General features: G+C 41.4%; 1 protein-coding gene across 4 annotated transcripts in view; it reads right to left on the bottom strand.

Annotated features, from left to right (window-relative positions):
* Window positions 1–509: 509 nt before the first annotated feature.
* The window catches only part of LOC129776723 (transcription factor kayak), a 75,863-nt gene continuing 49,673 nt past the window's right edge, over window positions 510–26,699 (bottom strand). For 2 of the 4 annotated variants that reach the window (XM_055782567.1, XM_055782647.1), the window contains exons 2-3: window positions 5,673–6,514; window positions 510–2,082 (exon numbers count right to left, since the gene is read on the bottom strand). In XM_055782567.1, coding sequence (XP_055638542.1) covers window positions 1,635–2,082; window positions 5,673–6,514 — 1,290 coding nt within the window. In that variant the 3' untranslated portion in view covers window positions 510–1,634. Of the gene's footprint in view, window positions 2,083–5,672; window positions 6,515–6,593; window positions 6,750–7,505; window positions 7,614–11,614; window positions 12,358–26,699 lie in introns of those variants that run through there. The other 2 variants (XM_055782731.1, XM_055782807.1) reach the window with 2 other exon arrangements.

Below are 26,699 nucleotides of genomic sequence, written 5' to 3'. Positions count from 1 at the left end.
TCCCGTCGACAAAAACAACGACCGGAAGTTCAACATTTTTCGTGAGCAACCAAGGATAGAATACTTTGCTTACATACTCGTATACAGTTCATCCAGCTACTATCAGTTCATTCAACACCTTTTGGTTTCAAGAAACTATGGGATGGTGTTCCAGATTGAAATACTTCTTCTTTACTCAAACTTTTAGCGTACTGGACAGCGTTGATTTGAAGTGTCTCTCCACAAACTAGGTGTCCTGCGGCAATCATGTCTTCTAGCTAGCTCACGATCTCTTGCTCTTCTGTGGATGACAAAGTTTTCCAGCAGCATCTCTGCAATTGATGCAGATTTTCCCATCGTAAAGCGTAGTTACAGTTACATGCTGCTGCTCGGAGACCTTTCCTTCAAAACACTCAGGAGACGATTTCCTGAGTGTTTTTAGGACCATGATGGACACTAGCGTACAAACGAATTAAACTTCGCCTGGTATTGAGTTCTTTTTTGTTCTACCACGATAGATAGTTCTGCACTTACTTCAGCAGCTTTTTGGTATCAATTGTATTATCGGTAATATGGCGTTTCCTGCTCATCATCAACACATCTTTAATCGCGTGCGACTAATGTAATGTGACTAATATTTTTCATTTCGTGTTATCGTTTTCGTATTACCTCTCACTTTTCCCCCCGGACGAAAACAGATTCCGCACTGTTAACGGAAACAAGGGTTTGCTGTTCGCCTACTTGTGTGTAGATAAAATAAATTGTAAATATCTCTTCCTCTTCCTGTATGCTTCTTCTTCTTTCTGCTTCCACGCACTTTTCTTCGCTCTATTCACTTTCGTTTGAATGTTTTTTCGGCTTAATGGACAGGGACATTGTTCTTCTTCCATTTTTTGAGCGTCGTCGATTTGTCTTCCTGCCTATACTCTATCCTTCTAACATTAATATGATTCTTATCTCGTTCATTTGCGATAGAAAAAATATGACTGCTTCAAGCACTGATCCCTAAACTGGTTACTATCATCCGTACTGATACTGATTCGCTAGCGTAAATTATGATGTGTTAAAATGAAGTTTTTCTTTTAATAATGAAGGCATATCGAAAACGCGGGGTTCGAAAATAACAGTGTGGGTGAAATCAAAATTGAAACAAAAAAAAAGAATTCTGAGCTTAAAGGCACAAATAGTAATCTTAGTTTTTACCGTGAAAGAATGTTTACATCCTAATGCGCTTACTCAATACAAAATTGAGCTCATCACGCGTTTGGATATCAATAAATATTTTCATCTAGCGTATAATAATAAATTGGGGGAATCAAAATAAAACTTTTGCAAACTAAAATACACGATAAACAGCGTAACATCTAAGTTCTAAATGGCGACCACCTTATCTCTCTCTCTCTCTCGAATTTTAGACACTGGAGCATTGTGTGTGTGTCCTTTCTTTAAAAAAAACATTTCATACAAAATTGCCAACATTTAAGATTAAAATCACAACGCCATCTTTGATCTAGCACTTACAAACGCGCACATACACACACTGACTCTTTCGTATCCTCGCTTTCGCATTCGCATTCTTCTTCTCTCTTAATTGCTTGTCTTGTTTTTTTTTCGCATTTGTTTCTGTTTGCGTTCGCTCCACCATTCACAGACTTTCACAGACTGCACAGCTTCGACGGTTCGCTACAGCTGGGTGTGATTAGATCCAGCGGGCCACGGTTCGATTGGAGGGAAATCGGAGCGGCGATCGGTGTCAGCCCTGTGCCACCATCCATCAGGCTGTCGAAGTTGAACAGCCCACTGGAGGGCGTCGAGATGCCGACGCCGGCATCCATCGCGATGTTTCGCACGTTCAGCAACGGGAAGGCGGTGGTCGATTTCACGTCCAGGCTGACCGGTCGGGCCGGCCTGACGGTACCGATGGAGACACCGGTTGGGGTGGTGAGACCACCACCCGCACTGCTAAAGAAGGCACCATTGGGACCACCGCCTGCTGCAGCAGCGAACATCGCCCGCGGGAGGTTTACGCTCGTCAGAACCGGGGTGATGTTGGTTGGGGTCGGTGTGTCCAGGCTGTCGGTCAGTGCATTGGAGAGGATCAATCTGTAGAGATGAAACAATGGAAAAAGGATGGTTAGAGAAAAATCGATTCCAAAGCGCGACTGGTGTGAGAATATTCGAGACTTAATTGATGATGACGATGGTCCCGCCACCTTCGTCTACAGAGGTTTGAGCAAGAGATAATATTGTTTTTCCCAAGCTTTGAAATCAGTTTAACCCAAAAATACCCAAAAAGTCGATTTTTGGCCAAATTTTTTTTTTCAATATAACGCTAGATCTTGACGTTTTATGCATTTTTAAGACATTTGGCATCGAAAACAAAATTTCGATTCCCAATATCCTGAAAGTTTTTCGAGGATCAAAAAATCTAAACTTTGAGCGCTTTAAGGCACCCCTGAATCATATCCGATCGATCTGAAACTTTGCACAGGTTATTTTTTTTGGGGCCAATAAACAAAATGTACATGGTCGGTTTTTTAAATTTGACTAGACCAATTTCGCTGCCACCCTAGTATACAAGACACATTTGGATGATACATGATGCATATAACTGGTACATAAACGCAAAAGTGGAGGCGATATACGTATATGCCTTATTTTATATGCATATGAATTCGTATATAACGATGTACGACGCTTTTTACACTGATATGCGATTTGACCCGCCAATGCTATATAAAATGAATAGAATGTGCGTATATATTGGGTTGGGAAAAAAGAAATGTCGTATATTGTCAATATATGGCAACACTTAAACATATCTTGTGTTGTACTTATCGCATCGGGTCATACTATACGGCTATTTAAAGACGACAATCTGTGCTACAAGTGTCGTTTCGACAGTGTAGTGATTGTCCTTTTCAGTCTCAAGTTATAGTTATAGAAATTTGCCATATTTTAAGTTTTTACTACCTGCGATGTAAAACTGCAACGAAGGTGGCCGAAAAAATTCGTGTAGTTTATGGACCCGATACTGTAACGATTTGCACAGCACAGCGTTGGTTTGATCGATTTCGTTCTGGTGTAGTGGCTGTCGAAGATACACCCCGTACTGGTAGGTCAATCGTCGTGGAAACCGATAAAATCGTTGAAATCATCCAAGTAGACCGGCATGTGAGCACTCGCTCGATTGACCAGGAACTGGGTATAGACCATGAAACCGTTTGGAATCATTTGCAGAAGATTGGATTCCAAAAAACGCTGGATGTATGGGTGCCACACATGGGTGTCTTGGATGAACGGAACGAACTCGACCCTTTTTTGTAGACGATGGTGACTGGTGATGGAAAGTGGATCACGTACGACAACCTAAAGCGAAAAAAGTCGTGGTCCAAGCGCGGTGAGCCGGCCCAAACCATCGTCAAGCCCGGATTGACGGCCAGGAAGGTTTTGCTGTGTGTTTGGTGGGATTGGAAGGGAATCATCCACTATGAGCTGCTCAACTATGGTCAGACCTTCAACTCGGTTCTCTACTGTAAGCAGCTTGACCGTTTGAAGCAGGCGAGTGACCAGAAGCGGCCAGAAATGATCAAAAGGAATGGTGTTGTTTTCCACCAGGACAACGCTGGGCCTCACACATCTTTGATGACCCGCCAGAAGCTACGGGAGCTCGGATGGGATGTCCTATAGCACCCACCGTATAGTCCGGACCTGGCTCCAAGTGATTATCATCTCTTCCGGTCCATGCAAAACGCTCTTGGTGATACTAAGTTGGGCTCAAAAGAGGCTTGCGAAAACTGGATGTCTGAGCTTTTTGCAAATGAGGGGGGGGGGGGGGGATTATGGAGTTGCCTTCTAAATGGCAACTAGTTTGCGAACGAAACGACGCATATTTGACTTAAATTGGATAATTTTAAGTATGTTAAATAAAGCGTCAAATTTCGATCAGAAGTACGACATTTCATTTTCCCCAACCCTGTAATACCGCATATCACGATACTAGGATGATCGTTATATCGATATACGATTTAATCCTTCAATTATATAGAAAATCGTGTTTTTGACTCTCGCGACGCTGTGGCTGAACCACAGTTTCTCGTGCTGATCGTGCCAGGTGTGATGGTTGTGTTGGTGTATATTTATATAGTGCTGTATGTCTGACATTGAATGGTTGTGTCGATCGGGAGGTTGTGTTAGTAAATAAATATATGCGTAGAACGACAGTATAGCGAAATGTATTCTTTTGGAAACATTATTTGTCATAGCAAACCATGCCCCACTGTTGGTTCATGTGAGCTTTGGCAAAACTCAGATGTCTTCCGATGTGAGATAGTGTAAGATTACGAGCTTAAACTTTTTAATCTCTTTTTATGTGAGGATGAATTGTGACCCGAGAAACATTTAAATTCAAATATCGCTTTATTTGCATGAGGGATTTTGAGGCATCCGAAGCTGTTCTAGCTATTTCCCGCTAATCCCGGCCAGAGAGCTCCGATTTACGATCTCTCGTTTGTTGTACGAAGTTTGTTGTATCATCTGTTTGTTGACAACTCCGCATGAAACATGAAACTATTTCACAATCCTTCTTGAACATGGTTGCCATTTATTGAAATATAAACTCCTTTGTTCAATTCATAAAGTCATAAAGTCTTTGATATACTAAACAAATTCATTTTCCGCTCTTTGTTCATCTTCTTGAATGTCGTTAACGTTCCCTGTGAAACTTTTGCCGTCTCAACGTATGCATTAATTAGCGTTCATTTATTAATACTTAGTTGAGATTTCTTAAGCCAAATAAACGCCTTGAATGTATTCCGAGGGGTAAGCTCTAGAATACGCGTGACTACAGTGCAAGTCGAAGGAAATTTCTTTGACGAAAAATCCCCCAGCCAGAACGGGAATCGAACCCGAACACCCGGCATGATAATGTGAGACGATCACCACTCGGCCACGGGTACATTCTTTATTCATATTTAAACAGGACACTGCCCGAGTAAATACCATTTATAAAACATAGGTTTAGCACAAGATGATATTTGTCGCTTTTGTAATGCCGAAAGCGAAACCTCGGAACATTTACTCTGTAACTGCGAAGCTCTAACTAAAGTCCAAGGAGCCCAAGGAAATTTGGTCTGCGTCGCCGATCAGGATTATAAATTTTATCAAACAGATTATTCCTGATTGGCACCTATCTCGCTATAGCTTTCAGTCTACTCCTTCATCAATAAGTAGTAGATAAGCTAGAAGTGTAGTATAAAAAAGGGGTATACCACAATTGTTCAAAAAATGGACGCAGTAGTTCACACCCAACAGGGGAAAAAATATTTAAATAATTAACACGTTTCAATACAGTTGACCTGCACTCAGATGTTTTGTGTTTCTGACTACACCTAGAGTACGTATCACAATTATTGCAATCTGTGCAATAATTGTCCAAATTCTCCGCATTTAAAGCATCTTAACGCGGTAACTACGAAACACCGATCAAACTAGACATTTACTTTCTTCGCTCAATAAATTATTGTATGTATTGCATGTGAAGCGTGGATTTTCGAACTCGTTTAAAACTTTGTTATCTTTCATTTCGACGTTTTCATTTTGATGCATTAACCAGTCAATGAAATCATCGAAGGAGTACTGATCGTTCATGACCACAATTTTTCAATCTAGGCACCGATATGGGGACAACTTACTTTTTCGCAGGTGGCTGATCGGGGAGATCCTGAGGCTCCGCTTTGATCTTCACCGGTGGCACAATTTTCAAATCCGTTGCGATGTGTTGCTGTTGTTGCGCTGAATTGCTGGTCAGTTCAATTGGCTTTCGTTCCACGGGGCTACGCCTTCCCTGAAAGCGGCAGTGCTCTCGGTGTGAATCGAGCAGGAATTCCAAATCTTCTTTCTCCTGCTGCAGTTGCTTGATCTCGTCTTGGAGGGCTTGCTTCTTCTTTTCCAGCTGATCGGTTTCATCGACCAGTTCGTTGGTATGATCTTCTCGTCGACGGCGACAGCGAGCTGCCGCCATTTTGTTCCTCTCGCGGCGAACGCGTCGTTTCTCTTCTTCCTCCGGGCTGAGATTGGAAGCCTTCGCTGGACGCCGTCCACCCAAGTTGCGACGGGAACTCTTCGCACTGGAATTGCCACTGGCTTGGCCCGCCATACCAACGACGCTACTGCCCGGGACACCACCTGCGGCAATGCCACGAGCTGTTGCCGTCAGACGAGGCGTCAGTGCTTCCCGCTCGAACGATGCCGTCGAGGATTTCGAGTCCAGATCCTCGGATATCATCGGTGGGGGTGTCACCTGCCAGGAGCTGTTCGACACGGAACTCATCGACTCCCGGCTGTTCTCGCGGTCCTGGCTGTGCTCCTCGAACTGGAACGGGGGCGGCACGAAACCGGCCTGGCAGGGAATGTTGCTGGAGGTGTCGTTCGTCAGCTCCATAAAGGTTTGCTCGATGTTTTTCAGCGTGGTGGGCGTCAGCGTGGGGGTCGTCTTCGTCGGGACGCCACTGTGTATACCATCGAAGGAGGCGAACTGGAAAGGGAGATAAGAAAGATACGGGAATTAGAGTCTGATTGTTTTTTTTTGTTAGTCTTTATTCCTTGCGAGGTACCTGATTCATGAACAGTTCTTTTGCGAGGAAATTGGCAATCTCACAGGCATCCATTTTTATTTGTTTAATTATCTACTAGCGTATCTTATCTATAGAGGTGTTCGTTGAATTTGCGCCGTCGGCGCAAGCACGCTGATTACTTTATTTGCCCTACAACTACATCGTGAAGAAAATCCATTGGAGTTTATTCGAAAAAAAGCACAAATGGCGACGTTCATAATGCGTTGCCAAACCGGGGATGCAGTAGAACAAGGAAGCCACGTGTTTGAGCATATGAAGTTTTGTAACGTTCTTTGATGACACTTTCTTATTCTACATTTCGTAAATGACACAATCAATACGACTAGATGCGGTCAATATGATCAACAATATCTTAGCAATACAAACACATTGTTTGTATTCCTTCTGTCTATGAGATTCCACCTATATTTGTTATTACCAGAAACTATAAAATAATTACCAATTCGATGCTAACCGGGAAGTCAAGAATCTAAATTTAGTTAATTTTGGACAAATCAGTTCTGTAAAAGTTGTCAAAAATGTTTATCTATTGAATCTTGTGAGTTTTTTTAGAGCAATGTCTTAAAAGGATTTTTCAGGTTTTAGTTGCCTTTTTGAGACATGACTGATTTTACAAATTGATGCCAATAGATTTTTCTTAACCAGGTTCTTAGCCAATGAAGGCAACCCTCCTATAGTAGGTTCTGAATGCCCAAGGAACAGTTTTTTAGAGAGGAAATTGACAACCTCACAGACATCCAATTATTTCAATTTCTTTTATCGTATCTAAATCTGGTTATAGAGAGGTGGAAATTATAGACAGTAATGGACATGCTTTAGATAGAAGATGGTGCACATCCCAACATGGCTAGATGGAACAAAATGTCGCTTTTTATAATCTCACTTTATTACCATTCAACCCGTTGTTCGATATCGATCTCCGGACCTGAATCCACTGAACATTTTTACGGTTAATTCCGCGATTATCCATGGTCTTCTTGAGTAGAAAGTAGAATATTCTGCAACTCAACCAACTCAACTGTTTAAATTTGAGAGGCTTAGAATGAAAGGGGTGTAAGTGATTTGATCGATTTCTCTACATCGACTCTCTCTTTTGGTCATAGTTTAGCTGCCAATACATTCCCAGCTGTATTTGACAATGTGGAAGATAGGTCAGAACCTCACCTATCAGATTCTATAGCAAACTTAAATTGGAACGTTTTTGCAGTTGAGTTATTAACTAAAGAAAAAGTTGATGAAGAGAAATCGATCAAGTCACTTACACCCCTTGCATTCTAAGACCCTCATTTTCAATTGAAAACCAAAGCCTGCTGTGCTTTTTAAGAACAAGTAGTCAACTACTGACATATACAGTTTGCCAATTATAGGAGAAGTGTACAGTATGTCCACCGATCGTCAAGTGTGAAAACGAACTCCGTGTAGAAAGTGGAGTGGAAGCCAGAATAACCCTGTGTTCTTTTCCAGTTGTATTTTGTATTTTGTTTTGTTTATCCTCGAGTAGTGGAGGAGTTGTGTCAAAAAAGGAATATGATCGGCGATTACGATGAGCCCGAGGAATCGCTCTATTTACATGACCGAGAGCGTGGAGTGTAAACCAGAATAACATCGATGGATGAATTCGGGGTATTCATAATGAACTCTATTAAATGTTTACAGTTGCGTGTAATCCGGAATAAGATTGTACTCACTCCACATTGTTTTCATGTGGTGTGTATTCGGGAATAAGGTCCAATGATTTTATTTTAACATAGAAATGTTTTTATTGAAATATTAAGAACTTCTGTTAAAAATGGTTGAGTAATAGTTCAGGAACATATAACATTTTACAATTCGGAAACTGCCTTCGGGCGTGCTAATTTAAGTGGAGTACGCATACTTCATAACAATTCGAAACTATTGTAGAAGACAATACAATACCTGACGTTCTTCGATTGCTAAATCACATATTCCAGTGGCTTACTTGAAACACTTGAAGAAATGTTAATATTTTCCCATAAATTATTGTTATATGAAATCTGAGAGGCGAAGGCATCGAAAATTCAGGAAACGTTTATTCGAAATATTCAAACTCTTTGCCGATTGCAATTGTTATACCGATAGAAATGTCAAAAGAAATTGAATGATCAGGAGAAGAAAAAGTGTTACTTTTATTATAATAATCCACTACATAGAGAAAGTATTATTATTAAAGGCAAAAATAACCGAATCAATCAAAATGAACGGAAAAAGTATAAGTTTTCATCAATCAATACTAGTGTTTAGAATCGTAAGGGCCCAATTCTCATTATGCCAGATAGAGAAATTTTGGTATTATTAACTTGTAAACTTCTCTAAACTTAATTATAAAACATTTTTTCCCGTCAAATGTTAGGTTTTTTTTATGATTCTGAGCGCTTGAATTACGTTACTTGAACCTTTTACTTTTTGCTTTCATTAAAACAATTCATACAATAGTTTTAGTTAGGGGTGTATGAATCTAGCGTTGAAGGCTTCGAAAATGCAGGAAATGTTTTTATATTAAAATGCATCAAAATGTATTGTTCTTTTCAGATAAAAACATTGAAAACAAAGTTCCGTTACAGTTTTGATGAATACTTTACTTTTCTGCAGATATCCTTCATCAAAGTTTGGACTCTCTGTTGATCATCCTCTGCGGCAGTGTTTGAATTTCGATCAATATCGCATAATACATAATGTGTCATGCAAGTAAATTCTCAAGAATATATAACCAAACATGAGTGGATCGTTCGGATACTTGTATGAAGGAAAGTAATCACTTATGTTACACTAAATGATTAAACAAAGAGAGGAACGAAGACAGTTGATTTCATATCCGAACTGTACCAAACATCGCACACCATTTTCGAAGCCTGCATACAAGTTTGAACCGCATATATCGTCCCGTTCTACTACAGCGAAAACCATTGCACAGACAAGTGCAGAGCGAGAAGTGATACAAGAAAAATTATATCAGCATTCGGTTACCATTTGCGGAGAGCAGCGAATGGGAAAAGATCTAAAACGAGAGAGTTTTTGTTTCTCACTGGAGCGGTGTTGCTAGTAAAACTATGCGGTCTATATGAACGCATCAGAACGCCTTTGCCACTCCGAGTGATGAAGTTCGTGGCATTGGATGAATGAAACCTGGAAAATCGTTGATGAACGAAGAGAGATGAAAGCCGGAATTGGGAAGGTGCAAATCGGACCGGTCAAAGCAGCTACCCGCCAAAGATACACCAAACTGGAGAAGACGGTCGAATGGTCTTGTAGACGGGACGAGAGAGCCTAGATGAGGAGGCCGAGTAGATCAACTATTGACAGATCACACAGATCGACTCAAACGTTGGATTGAACAGTTCTTTCAATTCTTGCGAGTCTCGTTATCGAAAGAACGAAGTCCAGCAAAGCTCCAGGAATTGATTTGATTTCTGCTGAGATGCTCGAAGCTGATTTAACTCTATCAGCACAGACGCTGCATCAACTCTTCAGCGATATCTCTTTATTTTAATCATCGGAGTGAAACTTAATAGTAGAATTGCGCGTTCAAGCTTTTTTGTATATGCTTTGAGACCTTCGACCACACATTTTCCCCTATTGAGTTTTGAGATGCCCTTCAGAAGATTTGGGGATAGATGCACAGAAATTTCAGTTATCGCTTGCCTTGAACTTAGATTTAACATCATTCAGAAACAACAATGACTTTTGATAAGAGAGTGCATTCGTTCTTCGCATCCACACTTTAACCTGCCATAATCATGTCTCTACACCAGCTACAAAGGTTGAAAACGAAATAAATGCAGCACTAATTGACCATTACTTTTTTCTCTATTGGGTAGAAATCAACCTGATTGTGCACAGTTTCTCTTTGAAGTGTATTGTTTACAACCTGTGTATGGCATAGTCATGTATATCGTTTCAGCCAAGATAAAAGTGGAAAAAGTGAGGACGCGTGAAAGAAAAATTACACCCATCTGAGAAATTCGGAGTTGACCGTTGGGCTTTGGGGAAAATGCTGCGGATCTATGATTCAAAAGCGTTAAGTGTTGAAAAGGTTCAAGGATCGACTTACATTGGAACATAAACGCGGAGTGGGAAGGAAAACATGCAAAACAATAACATGTAGAAAGATGGAAGACAAGATCGGACCACAAAACCTAATATTCCAACACGTGCTGCAGTCAATCAGCGTTTCACGAAGCTTTGTTCGTAAACTCAAGGTAATCAAGTAAGGTAAGACTTCATCCAGAATGTCGATATGCTGGAGACATATGGACAAAGTTTCGAATGCTGCTGAAGGGTTCGAACCAACGTGCAAACCATTTTCCGTGGGATTGCTCTAAAAGTATATTGTAAATCCACAGACCTCGTATTCTCCATGGGCACACGCTGTACATCTAAAAAGCAAAATGAAATATGCGAATACCATCGCTCTTAATTCACAATACAGACATAGAGTACGGAGTTCAAAAAACCAACTGCACAACATCAACGGCGACCCATCATCGTGACAGTTCCAAGCCCAAATGCATGTCTAATGAGTTGTTAGTCACACATCAGCTGGCCGTGTCTGTTGTTCCTGCCTTCTTATTCGCTACATCTTCGCGTGTTTTTGCAACATTCGATTTGACACATTCCGCGTGGTCACACATTGCTTTTCGCTCTCCATCACTTTCTGAATCCTTGATTCATTCGCCGCCGTTTTCGCCGAATCAAAACAGAGCTGTGCGGCGCATGAAATCACGGCACATGTGATTAGAGCAAACAACGCCGTTTATGCGGGTTTTTTTTCTCTCAAAATCCACGAGGAGCACAGCTTCTCGGGTCAGTCAGATGTGTGGTGGATGTTATTTTTAAACCATGATTCGATACAGGTTAATACGGGTAGTAAGTGATATTTGCGAAGGCGCAACTTCGTGTTTATACACATCAAACAAGTGACTTCCATAGTTCAAACAGCATCTCAGAGTGCAAGTGAAAATCTCCAATAACAAACTGTTTACACTAATTTCCCGAGCGAATGTCTTTTACTGCGTTCTAAACTTATTTCTTCCTGCGGTCTCCTCCCTCGGCCTCCTAATACTGCGTGTTTTCGTGATAACTGTTTGCAGCTGCAAATCGTTCTCGTTCACTTTCACTACTTGTTGTACTTTTGTCACAAAACTGTGACCAATCAGGCAGCAGCGGATGATTGTCTAAAATTTACGATTGCGTCACTTCGCCGTTTTCGTCGTCGTCGTCTTCGTGGGTTCTATGCACTATACGCCTCGCAATGTCTATATCTAACGTTTTGTTTTTCGCGTTTTTTATTCCGCTGACGAATTCTTTTTTTTTTAATTCTCGCAATCGTTGACTAAAAGCTACGTATTTCGTTTGATTTTCGTGTTTTATTTTTCTGTTCTCGCGTTCCCGTACCGCGTCGCAGAGAATATTCGCGATTTATTTGCTTCGAGTTGCGCGCGCTTGGTAATCCTTCTCTCGCCGTTAGCTGTCAGCCGTGCAGAAAATATCGCGCGCGTGGAAAGATGACGATTTTCGAAAAAAAATAATCTTCTCGTCGTTCGTTCGATTGAAAATGGAAAAGAAAATCATAATAGCAATTAAGTGGTGATCGTTGCTCAACCGCAAAAACGGATCGGAGTCGGAGAAGCGAACAAAAAGAGGTATCCTCAACCTCCGCGTGCAAATTTTCCGAACACGGCGCGCGACGCGTTGGATGTCGTTTTCGTAACTGAGCGCAGGAAAAATTCGACGTGAAAAAGGGACAAGCTTTTCGCTTGGTGATTTTTTTTCCTTCGAAAATTCTGCATCTCGGTGGCTCTCGCTCTCGTTCTCGCGCATCGTTCAGCTGAAGTGTTTCGAAAATTTTGACTAAAAATAACCCGCGGGCGGAAACAGGTACAAGAATGGTGATGTCCACCGGGCAGTAAACAAGACAACGTCGAGGTCAAACTTCGCCGCGCGATTTCGTGACAGTCATAGCAGGGTTTGCACCGCGCACGGGTTAGATATGTCGGTAAAGCAGGCTCTGAATAGTGCAAACACACATACTCGGACGATTTGTTTACTCTGTTTATCTGTGGACCGTGGCGGCGGCGGCGACGGAACACGAACGATATTTTTAGAGTGCGAAATTTTTGCGCATCCTGAGAGCGGTTTTGGTGAGCTGCGCTAGCCCCTTCGGTATTCGGTATCTTTAAGAGGCCAATCCACTTCATGTTTCGACGTTTTACTTGGAATGGGATATTTTGTAGAGAGTCATCGCACCAGATGTTGTTTAGTCAGTGTTGCCAGGCAAGCTAGTAGTTTTTTTTTATTTCTTCAATGGAAACGATGCTCTTCAACTGCATCATCCAGCCAGACTCGTAAAGTGTTGACGTTATCGGTGAATGTTGAGTTTTTGTAATACTTTACGCGCATAAAACGAGTTCTATGACAGAAACATCGTATAGACGAATTTCATGCCAACTCGTCTTAGGAGTTGGCAGCACCATTTCAGATAGCAGTGAAACGTTTTGGGTGTAACGACATGGGTCATTTAAGCAACGTTTCATACTTGAAAAATTCGAAAAATAATCCAAGTTTTTTCGAAAAACAACTTTTTCGTGGTTTTCTTTGAAAAAGTGCTATTAATGTTCAATTCGTTACATTTTTATTCATAAATTATCGCATTTCAAATGCTCTGCTAACTTTTCTCTGTTTACAAACATGTCAAGAACATGTCAAACGTGAGAATTTACACACAAAAACATTTTTTTTTTCAGGAGTCTTCATACAAAAATGACTTATATTAAAAACTATAAAAGATAGAAAGTTGATGTCTTCGACAAAAGTTTATATTTTAACATGATCTAAATCTTTGTCGAATACATTATATCGCTATCTTGACTTTAAACAAAATTAGGATAAGTTGATTTTTTTTCAAAGAAAATATGAAAAAGTTGTTGTTCGAAAAACTTCTTCCCTGTAAAAGTGCCCATCTTCTGATGTATATATATTATATATATGTATATATTGTATATATATATATATATATATATATATATATATATATATATATATATATATATATATATATATATATATATATATATATATATATATATATATATATATATATATATATATATATATAATACGTGTAACAGGATCACTGGACCACCTACAACCCGATACACATGCCCTTATGGCAACAAAATTCTAGCAAGTGCGTCACGCTGTGCAACCAAAATAAACATGCGAACCATGTCGTAAATTCAGGCCAAGGTTCCGATGGTTATTTATTGCATAATATGACGCGCTGACCATTAACTTCCTTTGTTTACTTTTGCACTTCTTCGCTAGCTTCGCTAGCGTGAATTTAATGACAAACACATGCTTGCGCAAATGCGCAAACGTTTCCTATTTATGCTTTCGATTCCGGTTGACATCTTTTCGGACACATGTGTTATGTGTTTTACTACAATTCGCCTGACCACGCATAATAATAGAATTTAGGTTGTAGCTAGTTGTAAGAAATAAACGAATTGAATAAAAGGGAGTCTGACCCAGTTGGGCGGACTCAGTATGAACGCGTACGTGAAAGTCTTTTCATATAACCGAAAGAAACTACTGGGTGTCCACATGGCGATCCTGCGACCTGCGACATGGCGACCGTGACAGGACTAGTGTGATCTGTGCGGTACTAAGGGTGAGCCGGAAAGTGTTGTTGTGCGACTGAACAGAAACCAATTAAGCAAATTAAGGTGCAAACAGTGATCTACAAATTTATTTCTCTCGAAAGAATAAAGTGAGTGATAGACGTTGGTCAAAGATTGTAGTGAAAGAAGAAGAAAATTCCGACAATGAATCGCTTGTTCCGGATTGATTGAACAATAAAGACATGCTGTCGAGCATATACAGCAAAGTGGAAAGCATGTTGAAGGAAAATGATTCCTGCACGGAGTCGGTTGGAGAAGCTCATTTGTTTGTGCCATCGTTGTCTGCTGAGAAGTTTGATTCACGATCGATGTTTACGTTGAACTGCAAGTGCTCTAATCCTTAAAGAGTCATTAACTGAACAAACCTATCCTTACATCAGAACCACCGAGCCGTCGGGGCCCAGCGCGAGACAAAAAGACAAAAAAATTATTTTAGCTGGTGCTGGTGAAAAAACAAAGAGAGTGATTTGTGATTTGTGAGTGCTGATAAATGAGACGCATGACAGAATCAGCGAATCGATATTGAAAGCAGCAAAACAGGTGCGCGAGGGCATGACGCTAAAACACACCACTGGGTAGCCTCAACGGTCAGCAAGGCATTCCCATTTAAAGAGGCGTTCCCGCAATACAGTGATTCCGTTGGTACTTGCAATCGTACTGGTACCACCTGCAGCAGTAGCGTTACTTCACCACAGCATCGCTAAGTGTTACCCCCTCGTCAACATAGAAGGAAATCAACTAAGTCAGACAGGAAGCAGCCATCACATGCAGAGGTGCCGGATGGAAAAGCAAGGCGGGTGAGCTCCTGAAATCATTATATATATAAGCAGTTCTTAATAAAAAAAAAAAAAAAAAAAAAAAAAAAAAAAAAAAAAAAACGAAACGGGTTCTCAAATGGGGATCAACACTAGGGTAGGAGCCTACCTGTTGGTCTCAAATGTTCCTATCTCACGCCTCCACGAAGATCATATGACGACATTTTTAGATCGGGCGTGAACTGGAAACACACACCTGGTCTTGGCTCCGAGAACGGGTGTCGAAAGTGGCTAAGTGAGGGGGTGCGAGCGAGTCAGAGCGCTATATCTCTCCCGGGGAAGGCCTCCCGGGTCATGGAGGCCTTGCCAACCCGCTGTCTCCCGGGCAAAGGAGATACACCCAGACAATGGAGCTAAGGTCAAGACGAATACTACGAATGCGATCACCCGAGGAGGGTCCCCGAACTGGAGCTGGTCCTGGAACGGGCGTAAGAGCGAGCGGCCAGCGGCTGGAGGGCGATGTGCAAGAGCGGGCCACCAGCCGGGTTCAACCCGAAGAGCTACCGCCACACGGAAACAGCAGCCATCGACATCACCAACGAAACGCTGCGCCTACGAGGCGTGTTGCGACTGTCAGACGACAGTCGTCCACACTTGTGGGTACTACTAGGCGACGGATCATGTGGACACACGAAATGAACGAATTCGTGATCCGCGCCTATTACATCTGCACTGCTTTGGAGACGGACATGAGCGGTCGCCCTCGAATACTCGCAATGTTCGAGGAAGCGTATCCAGAGTTCGTCGGGAGGCTTGACCAAAACGCGATGAACGCGAGGCGTAGAGCGATTGTACGCAACAATATGCTCTCCCAAACGCAAGTCGACGAGATCAAGCAGCAGGTGCAGAGAGAACTAAGCTCCAGAACAAGCAGAGCAAGCGATGTGTCGAGACGAAGTTCAGTACGGCTGAGCAATTCATTCGCGAGTGGGGCACGCGAATCAGCACCAGTGGAGGCCACAGTACAACAACCCCCTGAGCCGGAAGATCCACAGCCAGATCAACAACTACTACGCGATCTGGTCTTCCATTACGACGAGGCGATCTCACAGTTCCGCGACACGGACCCTTTGTCGCGCCCCAGGATCCCGAAGTTGCAGCATTCCCGCAGGCTGACAAGTGCAGTAAAGCTCATGAACGAGCACGTTCTTCCGCTGCACTTGGTTGATGCTGAGAACATGGAGGAGCTGCAACTGAAAGTTTACTGTGCTGCTGTGGCGACCGCCAAAAGTTTAGGATACCGTATTAGGCCAAGAGGCGGACTGCTCCAACATCTCCGTGAAAGGCGTGAGCCTCCATGGCGAAGGAGATTGGAGCAACGGATCCTAAACAAGCGCGCCGCAATTGGAAGACTGATGGCGTACAAAAGAGGCAGCAGATCGGTGAAATTATGTCGCCAAGTTGCTGTGATCGTGCGGCCTACTGAACTTCGCCAGCTGGGAGCTCACCAGCTGACGGAAAAACTCGACACACTGGTACAGCAATTGAGCGTCCTAACTAAACGGCTGAAACGTTACTCTGACTCTGCAAAGCGCCAGGAACAAAATCGGATGTTCAGAGATAACGAGAAAGCGTTCTACGACCACATTAGCGACGAGAAGCCCGACTACCGCGAAGGTTTGCCAGATATTAGCGATGTGACGAACTTCTGGGCTGGTATTTGGGAGACCCCAGTAGAACATCGCGACGGGCAAATGTGGTTAAGACGGGAGGAGGAGAGTTGTGGTGAAATTGGAGAGATGCCAGCTATCATCGTCGGAGAGAACGATGTCCGCGAAGCCTCGCGGTACCTGAGGAACTGGGCAGCACCGGGCCCCGATGGTGTCCAGAACTTTTGGCACAAGAAGCTGACCGTCGCACATCCAAAGATAGCTGAGTGCTTCAACAAGGTGCTACGTGACCCACACAACCTTCCTGAATTCGCCACCCGTGGCGTCACCTTCCTCCTCCCGAAAGACAGCAACACATTGAACCCATCAAAGTACAGACCGATAACGTGCCTATCGAGTCTGTACAAAATACTGAGCAGCATAATTACCGCCAAAGTTTCTGCTCACTGCGAACAGCATCACATCATCGCAGAAGAGCAGAAAGGATGCAGGAAAAATACGCATGGCTGCAAAGACCAGGCCATCATCGACGCAGCCATAGTCGGCCAGGCGGTATATAACCAGCGGAACCTAAGTATGGCCTACATCGATTACAGGAAGGCTTATGACTCCATACCTCACTCGTTTCTCGTCCGGGTATTGGAGCTCTACAAAATTGATCCCGTCGTCGTTAGGTTCCTGCAGCATGCGATGAGGCAGTGGAGTACGTCTCTGCACCTCAGTGATGGGGAAAATGTGTTGCAGTCTAGAACGCTGCAGATAAAGAGGGGGATATTCCAAGGCGACTCTTTCAGCCCGCTTTGGTTTTGTCTGGCACTGAACCCCCTCAGTAGGACGCTCAATAGAAACGGTCATGGCTATAAAATAAGGTATGGCGACGGCGCCCACGAAGAAGTGACCCATACCTTCTACATGGATGATCTCAAGGTCTACGCTGATTCACGTCAGCGTCTAGGTGTAGCTATCCGGGTTGTCGAAGACATAAGCAGGGACATCTGCATGGAGTTCGGCCTTGACAAGTGCCGCTGTGTCCATCTGCTGAAAGGGCAGCTTACCGAATCCGGAGGTTACGAGGTCTATGACGGCGAGTTCATAAGAGACATGGTTCGTGGCGAATCCTATAAATATCTTGGATTCCGACAGCTCACCGGGATTCGCCACTCCGACATCAAGACGGAGCTGCGAGACAAGTTCTTGAGTCGAGTGAACTGTGTCCTGAGGACTTTCCTCAACGCGGGGAACAAGGTACGCGCGATCAACACATTCGCGGTTCCCCTGCTGACCTTCAGTTTTGGTGTAGTCAAATGGAGCAAAACTGACCTAGAGGACCTTGAGAGGAGGATGAGGAAAGCATTTAAAGAGGCCGGAATGCACCATCCTCAATCGGCACTGGAGAGAGTTTCACTGCCACGCAAAGAAGGGGGACTTGGAATAGTCGACATATCTGCACTGTGTGTTGCCCAGGTACGACAACTGGGCGAGTACTTCGCAGAACGCGCCAACCAAAACGCGCTATACCGGGCTGTCTGCGCCGCCGACAGAGGATACAGCGCTCTGCACTTGGCGCAAGCGGAGTACCAACTCAACTGCAATCTGCAGACAGTGGAGGAGAAGATTGCAGCTTGGAAGCAGAAGGCAGTGCATGGTGCCCACCCCCATCAACTGGACCGGCCACACGTCGACAAGGCCGCATCTAATCTGTGGCTAACGCGTGGTGAACTCTCTTCAGTAGTAGAAGCCGACATGATAGCCATCCAGGACAGGATAATGCCGACGAGAAACTGCAGGCGGTACGTCTGGCATCAAGACGTTGATGACATTTGCCGGATGTGCCATCAACCAGGTGAAAACATAGAGCACATTATGGGAGGCTGTCCCGTTTTGGCCAACGCAGCCTACACCGAGCGCCACAACAACGTGGCCCGTATTGTTCATCGACAACTGGCGCTCCAATGTGCTCTACTGGAAGACAACGTACCAAACTACCGGTACCTGCCTGCACCTGTCCTGGAAAATGACCGTTTCAAGCTGTACTGGGATCGCACTGTTCTGACCGACCTCTCGATCCACCACAACCGGCCAGATATAATGGTTTACGACAAGAGCGACCGCAAAGTCACCATCATCGATGTCGCTATTCCACTGAACCAGAATCTGGAGGAGACCCACGGTCGCAAAATCTGCAAGTACCGACCATTGGCCGTGGAGCTCAAGGAACTGTGGGGGCTAAGGGAGGTCCCAAGAATTGTTCCAGTCGTTCTCTCTGGAACTGGAATTGTCCCGAAGACACTTCTGGAAGCGCTAAAGGTGTTGAATATGGAGAAGGAATTGGCCGGCATCCAAAAGTCGGTCATCCTTAGCACCTGCGCGATTGTCCGACAATTTCTCGGTCAGGACTGAAACAGCACGAGCATGCAGATACGTGCATTCCGCAGAGCCTAGTCCCCCTTTGGCATTCAGAAGCCCGGGGGCAGGTGAAAATTCTGGCTAGGTTCGCCTAGTTAAGAAGTGAGATAAGTCTGCGAAAATACATAGATAGTTGTTGCCCAATGTGTTTTGAGACCAGCATGGGTCTTTTTAGCTCTAAAACTGTAGCAAATACAGGAGACCCTCAGGTCCAAATATTGAACCACTTAGAAAATCATGGTCAAATGCACGAATACCAAGGAACAATCCTTTGTATTCTTCTAGGCGTAATTATCATAACAACGCTCATGAAACTTTTTAAAGCCTACAAAACATGGGTAACAGCTCAAGCTGTGGAGGCGGCACGTAAAATGCAAGCGGCGTCCGACCTAGTATAAAACCAGATGGATCAAACTACAGCTAAGTTACATAAAAACGTCCAAAAACTACAAACAATCAACAAGACGATCCAACAAGAAATAGTAAAAAATCTTAGAAAAACTACATTGAGGGCTAAACTACAAGAAGCAGAGCAATTATATGCCGAAGTAAAACGAATTTTAAAACTAAATATAAATACTATTAAGGGATCGGACTGCACCCACTACATATCAACAGCTAAAGAAGCTATCCAAAATATTAGAGAAACTATAACTAGTAATAAACAGTATAAAAGACGTAGCCTAAAAGAGATTGGACTAGCGGTTTTATTTACAGTAGGATTGAACAAAATAAAATCAAAAATGGCAAACCTTCCAGAAACTATTAAACTCACTTCCTCCATAGTCCCTCAATTTGACGGAACAATCGACAAACTAAAATCATTTTTGGACGCACTGAACCTAGTAAAAACACTAGAAACAAATGACAATAAAACGACTATCATAACAGTTATTTTAACAAAACTCGAAGGAAGAGCTAGAAATGCCTTCCCCGACACACCATCTTCTTTGGAAGAAATCATTCAAACCCTTAAATCGACAATTAAATCCACACCCCCCGCTCAAATAATAGCAAAAATGACCGGTCTGAGACAAAATGGTAATATAGAAAATTTTTGCCAAGATCTCGAAATACTGGTCAACAAATTAGAAAATGCGTACATCGGAATTGAAGTTCCAACACAGGTTGCTAAATCATCGGCAACAAAGGAAGGAATAAAAAGCCTAGCTAACGGACTGAAAAACGAAAAAACCTCTCTAATCATCAGAGCGGGTACTTTCAACTCATTTTCAGATGCAACAACAAAAGCACTGGAAGAAAATTCCACAAGTTCGAACGTTAACATTCTCTCCTATTCGCAAATTAACAGAAACACAAATCGATACAATAACAATTTCAACCACCCTGCTAACAGGGGCAATTATCAGCGTTATCCATTTAATTCTACCAACAGAGGTAGAAACCAACACAGCTTTAATAATCAACAACGCAGAAACGCACAATTTTTCAACAACTCAACTTTTCCTCAAAGAAATAATAACAACCAGGGCCGACAGAACCAAGTTCGAGGTCAATTTACAAATAATAACACGCAGCGATATCACAACAACCAACACAATGCTAATTTTAACCGTCCGGTACAATACATCCGATTGACGGGAAACGAAGAAATTCCGACGGACGACCTCCAGTCCGAGCCGGTTATGTCATTGGAGGGAAACCAACAGTTAGGAAACCGATGTTAAACATTTACAAATGTGACGTAACTTGTTCAATGTTCGTCACCCTAAAAATGCAAATGACTAAAAGACCATGCACATTAATAATCGACACAGGTGCGGACATCTCTATAATCAAAGAAGACCCAATTAACGGAAAGCAAATAATAGACACCAACAATAAATGCATTATTAACGGAGTTACAGAAGGAAAAATAGAAACAATTGCAAGCACATGCACAAACATTATATTCAATGACATAGAAATTCCACATCAATTCCAAATCGTCAGCAATAAATTTCCAATAAAAGCTGATGGCATCTTAGGTAGAGACTTTCTAACCAAATTTGAATGTAACCTATGTCTGAAAACATGGCTAATGACATTCTTTTATGATAATACGCAGATAGAGATACCAATTCAAGATAACTGGGATAATAATTACGTTATCCCACCAAGATGTCAGTTAATAAAACAATTTTTCTTACCGAACATAGAAGAGGATACCGTCATAATAGCACAAGAAATTAAACCAGGCCTATTCTGCGCAAACTCAATAATCTCTAAAAATTCATCATATATTAATCTCATAAACACTAATACAAGTGAAACAACAATACCAACAGATTTCAAACCACTAGCAATACCTTTAAGCGAATACTCCATTAATCAACTTAACACAACAATAAATCAGGATTCTCCGAATAGAATTACCCAACTACTCAAAGAATTAAAACTGGAAAACACACCAGACAATGCGAAAACTAAACTTATCAAACTTTGTACAACTTATAACGACATTTTCGCTTTGGAAAAAGATACATTAACAACAAACAATTTCTACAAGCAAAAAATATGTTTAGAAGACAAAACTCCAGTATATATAAAAAATTACAGAACACCTGAAGCCCAAACAACAGAAATAAATAAACAAATTAATCACATGCTCGATAATAAAATAATTCAACATTCCATCTCACCATATAACTCACCAATATTACTGGTTCCCAAAAAATCTAACAACCAAGATAAGAAATGGCGATTGGTGGTTGATTTCCGCCAACTAAACAAAAAAATTACACCAGATAAATTTCCACTTCCAAGAATAGACGAAATCCTTGATAATTTAGGTAGAGCAAAATACTTTTCCACATTAGATTTAATGTCAGGTTTTCACCAAATAGAACTTGACGACAAATCAAAAAAATACACAGCATTTTCAACGTCTAACGGCCACTACGAATTCACTAGGTTACCTTTCGGCCTTAATATATCCCCAAACAGTTTCCAGAGAATGATGTCCATAGCTCTCAGCGGACTACCTCCCCAATGTGCATTTCTTTATATTGACGACATAATCGTTGTTGGATGTTCTGTAACTCATCACCTCAACAATTTAGAAAATGTATTTCAACAACTACAAAAGTATAACCTAAAATTAAATCCCCAAAAGTGCTTATTTTTTAGACCCGACGTGACATACCTAGGACACAATATTTCAGCTGTCGGCATACAGCCCGACCAAACAAAATTTTCAGCAATTTTAAATTACCCCACACCTTCGACTCCCGATGAAGTCAGGCGTTTTGTAGCCTTCTGTAATTATTATCGAAGGTTTATACCGAATTTCGCAGAAATAGCACACCCATTGAACAAACTGCTAAGAAAAAACGTAAAATTTGACTGGACCCCCGAATGTCAAATAGCATTTAATAAATTAAAGAATGAACTCATTTCACCAACGTTACTTCAATTTCCTGATTTTACACGAGAATTCAAACTAATAACTGACGCCTCGCAAGTGGCATGTGGCGCAGTATTAACCCAAGAACAAGACGGAATAGAACTTCCAATAGCCTATGCGAGCAAAGCCTTCACGAAAGGTGAGGCAAATAAATCAACGATTGAACAGGAATTGACTGCAATTCACTGGGCAATAACGTATTTTAGACCCTATCTTTATGGTAGAAAATTCACTGTGAAGACAGATCATAGACCTTTAGTTTACCTATTTTCTATGAAAGACCCCTCATCAAAACTCACTAGAATGAGGCTGGATCTAGAGGAATTTAATTTCGACGTAGAATACTTACAAGGAAAACTAAATGTAACGGCTGATGCCCTATCAAGAATAAAAATTGACTCTGAAACACTGAAAACAGTGATGGCCATGCAAACTAGAGCCATGACTAGGAAAACACAAAGAATTGAAAATAACCCCGAAAAAGCGAATTTCACTGCACTCGACAACACCGAGTCTGATCAACTTAAAGTGTACGAGGCAGTCGAACCTAGAGAATGGGAGAGTCTACCCAAACTTCAATGCGGACGCGCATTTGAAAGTAATGAAATCACTTGTGAAAATGAAACTGAAATAATAAAATGCGCAATAACAAACAAAACAGGATATAGAGAAAAAATGTCGACATACACTGAAATTGCAAGCAATGACGAAAAATCCCTAGGAAACTTATTACAAAAAATTGAAAATATGACCAAGAAACTGAGAATAAGCGTGATAGCTCTAGCGTTATCGAGCGCAATATTCCAATTATGCAGCGTTCAACTCTTCAAGAAGACTTGTAACGACTCACTAAAAGACTTGCAAATAGTGCTCTACACACCCAAGCGTGTGATAGAAAGCAGTGAAGAAAAACTAAGTATCCTAAAAAATTTTCACAACACACCAATAGGCGGACACGTTGGTGCCAGCCGACTATACAAAAAACTCAGTAGACTCTATTCGTGGACAAAAATGAAACAAGAAATTTATGATTACGTCAGAAATTGCATACAGTGCAAACAGAACAAATACTTAACGACATCTAACGAAAATTATATACAAACCAAAACCCCTCAAAAACCCTTCGACCATATATCCATGGACACGATTGGCCCCTTCAATAAATCAAATTCCGGAAACAGATACGCCCTAACTATCCAATGTAACCTTTCCAAATATGTAATAATAAAACCAACCTCCGACAAACAAGCATCTACAATAGCAAGAGCTTTCGTCGAAAACTGCATCCTTGTTTACGGCACTCCTTCTGTTATCCAAACAGATCAAGGAACCGAATACAAGAATGAATTATTCGAGAACATATCTAGACTATTACAGATAAAACAAAATTTTTCGACACCCTATCACCCCCAATCCATAGGAGGACTAGAAAGGAATCACCGTTGTCTGAATGAATACGTAAGACAATTTGTCAACCCTACACAAAGTGATTGGGATGACTGGCTGCCTTACTACACATTCTGTTACAACACGACTCCTCACACAGACTTTTCCTACACACCTTTCGAACTCGTTTTTGGCAGAAACGCCATACTACCCTTCAATATCCAAAATCCTACACATATAGAACCAATATACAATCTCGAAGACTACCACAAAGAGCTACAGTTCAAACTAAAAGTTACAGCAAAGACTACTAAAGAGTTAATTGATAAAATAAAAAAGAAGCGTACAGATAAACAAAGTGAACTTGCCAAACCAATACAAATAAAAATAGGAGATTCAGTCCTGTTAACGAATGAGAACAGAAGAAAACTAGATAAAATATACCTTGGACCATTCCAAATAATATCAATTGAGCATCCCAATGTCACAATTGTAGACATTAAAACTAAAAACAAACAGACTATACATAAAAATCGCATAATAAAATGCAACTAATGAGCAACCCATCTCCATTAGGGGGAAGGGAATGCATAACTAAATTAAATTCCCAGACGATCACGAGTTTATAATATTACCTATTCAAATACCTATGTTGTATTGTATACTACAACAGTTTACCAAGTTAGTAATTAGTTAGTTAATTAACTCGAATACAAAAAAAAAATGTACATATTCCAAATATTAAACAAACATGTTTATACATACAAAAACCAGAATAATTGTAAGGTCAGACGAATTCTAGGCGAAATTTACTGAACACGAATGATTCCATTAGATTACATCATTCTCAAAAAGAGGGAAGGTGTAACAGGATCACTGGACCACCTACAACCCGATACACATGCCCTTATGGCAACAAAATTCTAGCAAGTGCGTCACGCTGTGCAACCAAAATAAACATGCGAACCATGTCGTAAATTCAGGCCAAGGTTCCGATGGTTATTTATTGCATAATATGACGCGCTGACCATTAACTTCCTTTGTTTACTTTTGCACTTCTTCGCTAGCTTCGCTAGCGTGAATTTAATGACAAACACATGCTTGCGCAAATGCGCAAACGTTTCCTATTTATGCTTTCGATTCCGGTTGACATCTTTTCGGACACATGTGTTATGTGTTTTACTACAATTCGCCTGACCACGCATAATAATAGAATTTAGGTTGTAGCTAGTTGTAAGAAATAAACGAATTGAATAAAAGGGAGTCTGACCCAGTTGGGCGGACTCAGTATGAACGCGTACGTGAAAGTCTTTTCATATAACCGAAAGAAACTACTGGGTGTCCACATGGCGATCCTGCGACCTGCGACATACGTTTTGAAGAAACACTCTAGCAAGCCTAATCAATTTAGGGTACTGCTTATAGTTTAATCACCACCAAATATGAGAATTAGAGTACCAACGGATGTATGGGAAAAAAATGATTCTCGAATTTTCAAAGGAAACTTGATTAAAAATGTTGATTCCCACGAATAACTACCCTATGCAAAATATCAGCTCAATCGTACTTTATTTACTAGTGTCGCAAAGCCGTCAAAGTTTGAGTTTTTTGAAAACTGAAACATCCCCCAAGGGGGAGTAGAGGATATTGGGATTTTCGAAAACTTTTTTTGATGCCAAATGTCTTCAAATTGCGTGAAACGTCGAGATCTACTGTCATCTCGATTTTTTTTGGTTGTTTCCAAAAATCGACACTGAGACTTTTGTTTTGTTTTTTCGGATTACAGGGTAACTTCGATTTTACATTTTACGTTCAAAATTGTACGTTGTATCGAATTGTACGTTATATCGAAGCATAATAAAGAACTCAGAAACGTACCTTATATTACTTTATTGTGTTGCTGTTTGAGTAAGATTAATGACTAAATTCAACTAGAAGACGAAGCTAACCTTTCTCATGATGTTTCCCTTCGTACTGTTGATTAAAGTTTGATTTATTTAGAATCTGGAAACACAAAACAGTTGTACTTTGGGATTGATTGAAGGTACAAAACAAGCTTTAGTATCAAAATACAGATAATTTATTGCTCTTTCAGAAAAACAATACTTAAAAAAGTATCCCTTTGGACTTTGAAAATGTGTACGTTATATCGAGGTAAAATGTACGTTATATCGAGTGACGGTAGGCAAAACGTATGGTTTAGGGTGCCAATGAAAATCGCCATATCGGTTTTCATAAGGGACTCCCTGTCGCAGATCACAAAATTTAAGCTTCCTGAAAATTTAAAAATCACCCAAGAGCGAGTGAAGGAAATCGGGGTTTCCAAAAACAAAAAAAGAAATGGTGCCAAATGTCTTAGAATTGCATGATGTTATTTGTTGTTTCTGGTCAAAAATTGAAAAATTGGCACTTGTTCGTTTTTTGTCTGAAAAGTTGATTTTTGAGGCTCACGATTTAATTCAGTCTTTTTAGTTTCGTTAACCAGGTGTTGAAGATGGCGTTGAGCTGCTACTCTTAAAAGATACATCGTTAGATATTTTATATACGTCAATAAGGTTTTCTGTCGGGCTGTTTCCGTTTGAAACCCTAAATAGTCTGACTTGAACCTCGGTTTCGAAAAGGTTGCAATTAGGTAATTTAAATCTTCTCCTAAGTAGTTCAAATGACTTTCTAATCCTATGTTCAAAGGTGGTCTCATGTGATGTGAAAGGATGTACAATATGCCAGAAGAACTGATTACTACCAGTTACTGGCGCCGGTTGTGT

This window comes from Toxorhynchites rutilus, chromosome 1 (genome assembly GCF_029784135.1).
Source record: "Toxorhynchites rutilus septentrionalis strain SRP chromosome 1, ASM2978413v1, whole genome shotgun sequence".
NCBI classification, from domain to species: Eukaryota; Metazoa; Arthropoda; class Insecta; order Diptera; family Culicidae; genus Toxorhynchites; species Toxorhynchites rutilus.
This window is presented reverse-complemented; position numbering and strand designations above follow the sequence as displayed.